Raw genomic sequence first — 10539 nt, forward strand, 5'->3', positions numbered from 1 at the left:
CACGATTGTCGGCTCATACATAGTGACGTACACCGATAGATTTAGCGACTTAGCAGCGCTATGCCCCGGGATGGTTACCCCAGGGAGAAAGAAGATAGAAAGATACATCTGGGGTCTAACTACGCCGATCTAAGGAGATGTGTTGTCTTCTAACCTAGCCATATTCGATAGTGCCAAACGCCTGGCCCATCGACTCATTGACCAGGGATTTCTCCATGGTATGGAAGTCCCAGTTCCCGAGCCATCAAAGGGAGAGGACTACAAACGAAATTCGGGGAACAAGAGGAAGAAAAAGCAGACAACACAGGAAACCCCGCAGGAGCAACAAACGAGTACTATGTACGCCGCCACAACACCTGCTACTCCAGCACCTGCCATTCAATATGCTGGAACCCTCCTAAAGTGTGGACAGTGCAACTATCACCACACCGGAGTATGCCAGGAAATGCAGTGTCTGAACTGCCATAGAAACGGACACACAATCCGTTTCTGCAGGGCACCGACTCAACCGATCTCCCATGTCCCCGGAGTTGAAGAAAACAAAGCCTGCTACGGCTGTGGCGAAGCCGGACACTACCGGGGGGGACTGCCCCATAACAATGAACTCAGTCGCGAATGGACGAATTCTGATGATCATCGTAGGAGAAACAACCCCAGAGTCATCAACGAGCAGCGGTACATCTTCGATCTATCAATTACTTTAAAAATTAATTTATATTTATATAAGATTAATACTCGAGGATAAACACATAAAAGTAATTATAATAACTCACTTATTGGAACAAGTCACAATATTCAAGAGAACTAAAAGATACGTTTAGAGAAGCTATGGCGGCTGAGTATGTATAACAGGGTTGTGCATAACTAAGATTTTGCAGACTTAGAGGCAGAGTTACTCAGTCGACCGTCTTATTAATCTTTATTATTTATAACTTGTATATCGCAGGTGATTAGAGTGGTACCAAGGAGGATCGTAGTATAAAGTATCGACACTAGTTATCAAAGAACTTTCATTGTATGTACTCGCTCATCGCGGTACGATACGTACAAGTGTTAACATCAAGGGGAAATCAGAAATCACTAGAACATTTACAAAGAGTACATTGTCGAGCACACTAGGGGTACATCATCGTATAGCCGACATTTTTTTCAAATCGGCCAAAACTTTGTTCAGTATAGAGTCCATTAATATCATTCATCAAGAGTTGGCGTGGTCCTCACCATACTAAGTTCATATGTTTTCATCGCCTCGATCGTCAAATTTATTAAACCTTCATCTTTCGTAACAACAGTCCGACCTAAACCACAGTTTTGTCTTTCGTATTCTAAACTCCGAAGTACTCGTGTGAATGGTACTTTGTCCTCCGAAGCCTTGCCGTTGTATGTTCCGCATACCTTTCCGAAATACCACTCATCCAGCAGACCAAGTTCGAGCACAGAGGATAAGGAGGAATACAGCCCACCTATTACTATTCAGTGTATATGCGAAAGGGGTATATGATTATGATTACGCAGATCTAGTGTGTGTGTTTCCCCCTATCTCCTATTCCTTGTTTGGTTGTGGACCTAGGGCAGAGTCGCACATCCGACCATCTTAATAATCCTAATTATATGTGACTTGTATACATGAGGTAATGATATATGGACCGAGTATGAATCCTATAATGAACACTAGCACAAAGTTGCCAGGTCTACGAGTGGGTATTCTGCCAATCCGAGGAGTGTAACCCCAGTAGTACTTCTAAGAAAGCTAAATTCGGGACGAAATTCCATCTAACGGGGGGATGATGTGAGAACCCAAAATTTTTTGCTTTGAAAAGGAGTTCACGGCCAAGAAACTTGAGTATACGGCCATAACTCATGGTTGGCCGTAAACACCCCCTTATAGTCTCATATCCTTTAGCTTTCTTCATTATTTCACTTCCTCCCCAAGGACTTCCATTTCTCTCTCAAGTATCATCAAGATTTCTCACTTAGATCTTCATAAATGTAACTGTTCTTCCTTTGGTTTTTTGTTAATCCTTCTTAATGTAGTATCATCTCATGATTTCATCCAAGGAAATCATCTTATTGACTAGATCTTCAAATCATCAACTTTCACCAAGAACACCAAGAACACACACTAGTGTTCTTGGCCGAAATCAACCTTTTCAAGCTTGAATATCATGAGTAATCCTTTCCTTAACTTGTTATCTGATTGAAACACCTGATTAGATCCTTGAAACCATCAAGAATGCAAGAACAGAAGAAGTTTACAACCAAGCAATCTCCCTTGGCCGTAAACCCCTATAAGTGTGCCATTTTGGCAGCAAACCCTTCTAAAGTCCAAGCCTTTAACCTTGAAACCTTAATGGATGTTGTAAGACCTTAAACCACACACTTAGGCATGTTTGACCATGAGTTTACGGCCGTGAACTTCCTTGGCCGTAAACTCCATTGGTGGCCGTACAGTCCCCTTAGTTCAATCACATGTGATTCCAACACTTGGGCAAAGTGTTTCCTAGTCCCATAAGGTGTTTTCTTGCATTGGGTTGCTTCTAAACACTATATTTATGTCAATATATGCAATTATATGTCATTTAAGACTCTTTAAGTCTTGGGACTTCATTCGTGGAACTTCTCATCCTTACGCACATATTCAATTGAACCACCGACATATGGTGAGTTCACACCCTTATAATGAATCTTTTAACTGTTTTAAATGCTTTTAGCGAGGATACAAGTTAAACACAATGATAATTGTGTAAATGTTTGTTATAAACATCTTTCAAAATATTTCTTATGTCTTTATAAGTTAACAAAACATTTCAAAAACTCTTTTAAAGATATGTTACTTTATAGTTTAACAAAACTCCATTTTTAAAGTACAAGCATAACTTAGTATTAAAATGAGTCTTTTCAATAACAGGTCAAGAAAAACACTAGTAAACTATAAGAGGTATAGTTTAGAGGTTCGGTTCATACTAGATACTAGAACATACTATGATGAGCAACAAAGAGAACATACTACATACTAGAAAGAGAGAACATACACTACACTAGTACATACAATACATATACAAGAATACTATAACATAAATGTGGCTCGTTTTGTAACCTTAGTCTCCTGGAGGGAGAGAGTGAAGTTGTGTATAGATCTATACTAGACTAACCATCCTACACCTTGCTGCTAGATATAGTGGGACCTGCAGGTCTATAGGTGACGAATGTCATACTATTTCGATGTCTTCGAGCATCGTGTTTTACTAAGTCGATCAGGTATGGTTACAACATATCACATTTTACCTTAATTAATAGTTGATTTAAGGTATTTAGTACAACAGTAGTTACTATATACAATACTACAGTACTTACATTTTCGCATTACTTTCATAATGTGACAGCTCCACTTGAAAGTTAATGCAAACTATTTTCGAGTCAAGATAGTTATAAAGTAGGGAAAACTTACATCTTTTCAAACGAGAAACAGAACAGTCGGTTCTAGTACATTCAATAGAGAGGGACCATAATGCTAACCTTCGGATTCCTTAATATATACATCAAGCCTTAGCCTCTTTAATCTTAACACCTGAAAAGTTATAAGGGAAAAACGTAAGCACGAAGCTTAGTGAATTCAAACACAGACATTGTACTAACATTCATATTTACTAGCCCTAATCCATTTTCCAATTATAATGATAAAGGCAAAGAACGAATCAATGTCTATATTACGAGAAGGACTTGTAGGTTTGAACCGCACCGGGAAGATCCCGTATCATTTGGCCCTAATCACCGCACCTCACGAAGAGTATTACGTTGGTGATCTTACCTACCCACCGCACCGGTAAATCCGTATCCTTTGGTGGTGTCCCCATATCCATAATTAGTTACATACAGTGCACATGTACGAATTAAAACAATACTTATATAGCATGCTTTTATAATAAATTCAAATAATCACACACGAGCTAACTAGCAAACACAATCATCAATACAACGGTGTGAGAGAACTCACCTTGAGTGAGTATTAAGGATGGCTAACAATCAAATAATGCTACCAAGCTTGAGCAAACTTCAAAACCTCACCTAAGAAGTACTAAAGGTTAGAAAGGAGAAGTAATGAAGCTATGAGTTGAGAAAAGAGTAATCACAGCAAGGTCTCTGAAACAGACCTGCTGTTCAAAACGGATTTACTCCAAAATCTAAAACAGAAACATAGCTTTAACTAAATTTTATAGGAAACTATGATTGCTCTGGTTTCCACAACTATAAAGAACTCATTCTAACTCCAAAAGATGAATTAAATATGAATTTTACAAAATGGTGTATCACTTCTGTCTCCAACAATACAGTCAAGTGATGTTGGCCAATTCTACCCAACTTGTGAGTAGAATTCGTCCAAAAGAAAATTAAGAGAAGTAAAGGACATACAAGTGAAAGTCTCAGAGTTGGAATTGAATGAAAATCATCTCTCAAACTCCATATATAAAATTCACATTATGGACAATCACAGCACTAGCAAAAGCTGGTGACTGCCCACTGACCTGGAGTGTGCATCCATTCTAACCAATTTATAATTGGAAATAACACCCCATATTCTTTAGATCTTAAATTCATAATATAAGGAACATATAGAAACTTGGAATCACTCTGGATCCTTTTCCAAGCCTTAGAAATGATGAAAACAAAATGACATATCAGAACAGACCCGGATCAGACCTAACAGCAAAGATACCATTCTTTCACATAGATAAAGCCCCTATCAGTGAGGTTGGCCTTCTTAAGAAAGTTAGCCAACTCAATTTGTGAACTTTTGGAACTGGTTTGGGGTCCTTTTGAGTTCTAGAACTCCAGATATTATTTTTACAAAATGACTACAGATCTGATTGAAAACAGAATCGTAGCCACCCGTGATTCCTTTTTGGCTTATCCATCCTTCTCCTTTTGAAACACATTTTAAGATGTGTTCATCATCCCAATTCAGTCCCCATGATAATGGTGCTACTAAAAAGGGTTAGGGATCTATAGGATTTCATTTATCCACAAGGATGTAATAATAATCAACATGAAAATAAACATAAGCACATAAAATCATCATTCTCCCTTTTAGGGTTTCCATGATCTTTTGCCACATGTAATCCCCTAGATCCATCATCCACCATATATGGGGTGAAGATAGGATCTTGAGATGATGTATAACATACAATTACAAATAAAATAAGAAGGAGAAGAGGTGAAGATGAAATCATAAAACTAGAACAAGGTTATGAATCAAGTTGTAAGAAAGGATAAGGAGGTTCATACCAATACGAATCAAGGCTGGAAATGAACAAGAATTAAGCTCCAAACAGCCCCTTGGCTGCTCTTGATCCCAAAGAGAGAGAGAGGGACGATTTTTGAGAGAGAGGGAGGGTTTAGAGTGTTTTCCTTGTGTGTGTTCCAAATGATTCAATTTACACATTAAGTACTATTAACTAGATCGACTTTGCAAATAGGCCCATAGCCCATGGACTTCAATAAAAGGAGTTTACAAGATGATCAGAAGAGCCCAATAACATAAGAAATCAGACATTGGTTAAATAAATTAACCCAAGGTTACAAGGATAATTAAATTAAAATAACCAAACGTACCGAGAAAACCCGGGGCGTTACAACTCTCCCCCACTAAGAACGGACTTCGTCCTCGAAGTCAACACCTAGAAACAGATCCGGATAATGAGCCCGCATCTCGCATTCTGGTTCCCAAGTCCATTCTGAACCCTTCCTATGTTGCCATTGCACCTTAACCAGGTTTATAGTCTTGTTGCGGAGAGCTTTCGTCTTTCGTTCTAAAATAGCGATTGGTTTCTCAACATAATTGAGACGCTCGTCAATTTGTATGTCCTCCAGTGGTATCACAGCGGTCTCATCAACAACGTATTTTCGTAACTGAGACACGTGGAACGTATTATGAATTAGACTAAGCTCGTCAGGAAGCTCTAAACGGTAAGCCACCTTCCCCACACGAGCTATGACCTTGTAGGGTCCAATGAATCGGGGTCCGAGCTTTCCCCGCTTCCGAAATCGAATCACACCTTTCCAGGGGAAGACTTTAAGCAACACATAATCTCCCACCTGGAACTCAAGATTGGAGCGTCTTTTGTCAGCATAACTTTTCTGACGACTGCTCGCTGTGACCAAATGATCCCGAATCACTTGGATTTTCTCCGTAGTCTGTAGCACGATATCAGTACTCCCAAGTACCCTCTGCCCAACCTCGCCCCAACAAACGGGCGTCCTGCACTTCCTCCCGTACAAGGCTTCATACGGAGGCATTTTAATGCTCGAGTGACAGCTGTTGTTATAAGAAAACTCAGCTAGATGTAGATGGTCATCCCAACTACCCCCAAAATCAATCGCACACGCCCTAAGCATGTCCTCCAAGGTCTGAATCGTCCGCTCACTCTGCCCGTCTGTCTGTGGATGGAAGGCGGTACTAAAATGTAATCGTGTGCCCAATTCCTCTTGAAACTTCCTCCAGAACCGAGAGGTAAATCGGGTGTCTCGATCGGAGACGATAGAAACGTGCACCCCATGTAATGAGACAATCTCCCGAACAAAGATCTCGGCTAATTTCTCCGCCGATGAGCTCTCCTTTATAGCCAGAAAGTGAGCACTCTTAGTCAAACGGTCAACAATCACCCATATTGTATCTGATCCTTGGGCAGTTCTAGGAAGTTTTGTAATGAAGTCCATGGTTAGATGCTCCCATTTCCATTCAGGAATCTCCAATGGTTGCAACTTCCCATGCGGTTTCTGGTGTTCCGCCTTGACCTTCCGACAGGTCATACATTCTTCCACAAATTGAGCCACATCATTCTTCATTCCATGCCACCAGTAAGCCTCATGAAGGTCCCGATACATTTTAGTAGCACCAGAATGGATAGAAGATTTTGACTTATGAGACTCATCCATTAGGGTTTTCCGATTTCCCCCGGTATATGGAACCCAAATCCTACCGTAGCGAGTCAGCAAACCCCGCCCGTCTCGTTCCATCTTAGGCAACTCTTTCCCAATCTTCTAACGCCTGATGTTTTCCTCCAGTATTGCCGTCTTTTGGGCGTCCCGGATTAGATCTAACAAAGACGACACCATCGTGATCCGGAGACACTTAGCTCGAATCGGTTCGGCAGATTGTTTACGACTGAGAGCATCAGCTACCACACTTGCTTTACCGGGGTGGTAGTGAATTTCACAATCATAATCTTTTACCACATCCAACCATCGGATCTGCCTCATATTCAAATCCCGCTGCTCGAACAAATATTTTAGACTCTTATGGTCAGTGTATATGATAAACTTCACTCCATAGAGATAGTGTCTCCAAATCTTAAGAGCGAAAACAACAGCCCCAAGCTCCAAATCATGAATGGGGTAGTTTCGTTCGTGGGGTTTCAGTTGTCGGGAGGCATAGGCTATCACCCTATCTCGTTGCATTAACACGGCACCAAGACCTTGAAGCGATGCATCACAGTAAACCACCATATCCTCAACCCCATCAGGTAAGGCCAAAATCGGAGCTTCACACAATCGTTTCCTTAACTCATCAAACGCCAGTTGCTGCTCCGGGCCCCAAACGAATTTCATTGATTTCTTGGTCAATCGGGTGAGTGGTAAGGCGATTTTAGAGAAATTTTCAATGAACCTCCGGTAATAACCGGCTAAACCCAAGAAACTGCGAATTTCAGAAGGTGTTTTTGGAATCTTCCATTGTTTAACCGCATCAACCTTGGCTTGATCGACCTTGATACCTTGTTTGTTTACTACATGCCCCAAGAACTGAACTTCTTCCAACCAAAATTCACATTTTGAAAATTTAGCATAAAGCCTTTCTCTTGCCAGAGTTTCCAGAATCTCCCGAAGGTGTTGCTGATGCTCCTTTTTGCTCTTAGAATAGACTAAGATATCATCTATGAAAACTATGACCGAACGGTCAAGCATCAGGCTACACACCCGGTTCATGAGATCCATGAACGCTGCGGGTGCATTGGTGAGCCCAAAAGGCATCACTAGGAATTCAAAGTGCCCATATCGAGTACGGAATGTTGTTTTCTCAATGTCTTCTTCACGAACACGCATCTGATGGTAACCGAAACGTAAATCAATCTTGGAAAACCAAGATGCTCCCTGAAGCTGATCGAAAATATCGTCAATACGTGGCAACGGGTACCTATTCTTTCTCGTGCGCTTGTTTAGCTCCCTATAATCAATACACATTCGCTGGGATCCATCTTTCTTCTTCACAAAGAGAATAGGAGCACCCCAAGGCGAGCAGCTTGGCCGTATAAACCCTTTATCACTTAGTTCTTGAAGTTGATCTTGGAGCTCTTTCATTTCAGGTGGTGCCAAGCGGTAAGGAGATTTCGCTACCGGAGTCGCACCTGGCACCAAATCAATGCGAAACTCCACTTGCCGAACAGGTGGCAAGCCAGGGAGTTCCTCCGGAAAGACATCGCTGAAGTCGGAAACGATAGGAACGTCGTCTAGTGCTATAGTAGAAGAGCAAGAAGCCATAGCCAGGCGGGGAATGTCCCCCTGAATAATAAGTTCTCCACCTCTAGGGTTTCGAACACGAACTTGCTTCTTACGACAGTGGATTTCCGCATCAAACGCATCAAGCCAATCCATGCCTACGATAACGCAGAGCTCTCGCATCGCAATAGGGATTAGATCGATAGGGAATTCATCTCCAGAAAACTCGAGAGTGCAACCCCGATAGACATCGGTGACATAAATAGTGCGGTTGTCGGCAACTTCGACAACCATTGGGCGAGCCAATTTTCCGATACTACACCCCAGACGATTAATAAACGTGCGAGACACAAAAGAATGGGTAGCACCGCTATCAAACATAACAACAGCAGGCTCGGAATCTAGCAAATAAATGCCTGATTTACCACATACAATCATGTAAACAATTCTAACTACCATTGATTAAATAATGGCAGGAGGGAAAAGAAAGAAAAAAAAAAAAGAAATTTACCTGCCACTGTCGTGGTAATCACCGGCTCATCCGCAGTCATCTGGTGAGCATGACCTCGTGTCACCATAGTGGGTCCCTTAGAAGACGATGCAATTGCAGGATTTGTACCCCCGCTTCCTTTACCAGCCTTCAACTTCGGGCATTCGGGCTTCTTGTGTCCCGTCTCGTTGCAGTGATAGCAGACGGGAGCAGCAGAAGTAATCTGAGGAACTGCACTCGCAGGGGGAGCCCTACAATTCTTCCAATGATGCCTTGGCTTTTTACAGTTGTAGCATATCAACAGATTTTTCTCGCCCTGACCTGAAGACGGCCTGTACTCATACCTTGACTTACCACCCTGCTTTTGCTTTTACTGGGCATCTCTGGATGTCTTGGAGGAGGTGTCATTGGCCTTCCTCTTGGTCTGGGTCTGCAACTCGATTTCCCTCCTCCTCGCTGCATCCATGATCGCGGATAAAGTCGGGAACTCCTGCATGCTAACGAATTCCCGAATCTCGGTACGTAGAATGGTAGTGTATTGGCTGACCAACCAGGCCTCGTTCCCAGCAAATGAGGGACAAAAAGATAGCATCTCCAAGAACTTGGCGTTCAGGTCGCTAACAGACTCGGTAGTTTGCTGTAAGGCCATGAACTCTTGCTGCATCCGCTGCTGCTCCACCTTGGGCATATATTGTGCCTCGAACCTCTCCACAAATTGGGCCCAAGACATGGCCCTCACTTCTTCCTCGTTTAATAGAGCGGTGATGGTGTTCCACCATGTCTTTCCCCTTTTTCGCAGCTGATTCATGGCGATCACAACTTTGTACTGGTCCGGACACCCAACAGCCATGAAGGCGCCCTCAACATCTGACACCCAATGCTTAGCAGCAACTGGGTCGGATTCACCATTCCAAAGAGGAGGGCTACACTTGCTGAACTTCTCGAAGTAGTATGTCGAATCCCGAACGGGCGGAGACGATAACGCTCCCCCGGGAATAGCTGCGAGGCGCTCATCTAGAAGAGCTTTGACCTGGTTGATTATGTCATTGGTCACGCCCGGGATTAGTTCATTGAAAGCGTTATTGAATTCCTCAGCGACAATATTCCTAACTTGCTCCATTTGGAGCTGATTAAGGCGAGCAGGCGGAGCCATCTGTATCCGTAGAAGGAGGAAAATATTTAGAAATAATTCAGCCTAGATATTTCTAGGAAGACGAAACACTCAGCTTGCCGAAAATTTCTCAACCTTGCCCCAACCCAAAACCGGCACTGATGTTTCAAATAGTAGGGGCCCTTCTACTATCTTCCACACAAGTTCCAATTTCGCAATCGCGTCTAGTTTAAAAATTTCCAGCTCGCTCTAGCCGTTAATTTTACATCTCTCTCACATGTTAACATTAAATAAGTGTGTAATCTAGCATTTTAAGACTAGTAGAATCCAATTCATAGTCAACAATTTAACATAAACATTTAACATAAGAAATAAGGCTTACTTGGCTGGCCGACTGGCACACCGCGACATCTTTCACTACTAGTCTTTAGAAAATTTGAAAAATCTT

General features: G+C 42.1%; 1 protein-coding gene across 1 annotated transcript; it reads left to right on the plus strand.

Annotated features, from left to right (window-relative positions):
- Positions 1–220: 220 nt before the first annotated feature.
- On the plus strand, positions 221–950 carry LOC111898011 (uncharacterized). The gene is made up of 2 exons (XM_023893959.1): positions 221–675; positions 947–950. Exons 1-2 carry the CDS (start codon positions 221–223, stop codon positions 948–950), a joined length of 459 nt encoding a protein of 152 aa, XP_023749727.1.
- The last annotated feature ends 9589 nt before the right edge of the window (positions 951–10539 follow it).

The sequence above is a fragment of the Lactuca sativa genome, chromosome 5 (genome assembly GCF_002870075.4).
Source record: "Lactuca sativa cultivar Salinas chromosome 5, Lsat_Salinas_v11, whole genome shotgun sequence".
Lineage (NCBI taxonomy): Eukaryota > Viridiplantae > Streptophyta > Magnoliopsida > Asterales > Asteraceae > Lactuca > Lactuca sativa.

Bases quoted from the DNA above. Each gene is read 5' to 3' on its own strand.
- LOC111898011 (XM_023893959.1), top strand. From the start codon at position 221: ATGGAAGTCCCAGTTCCCGAGCCATCAAAGGGAGAGGACTACAAACGA.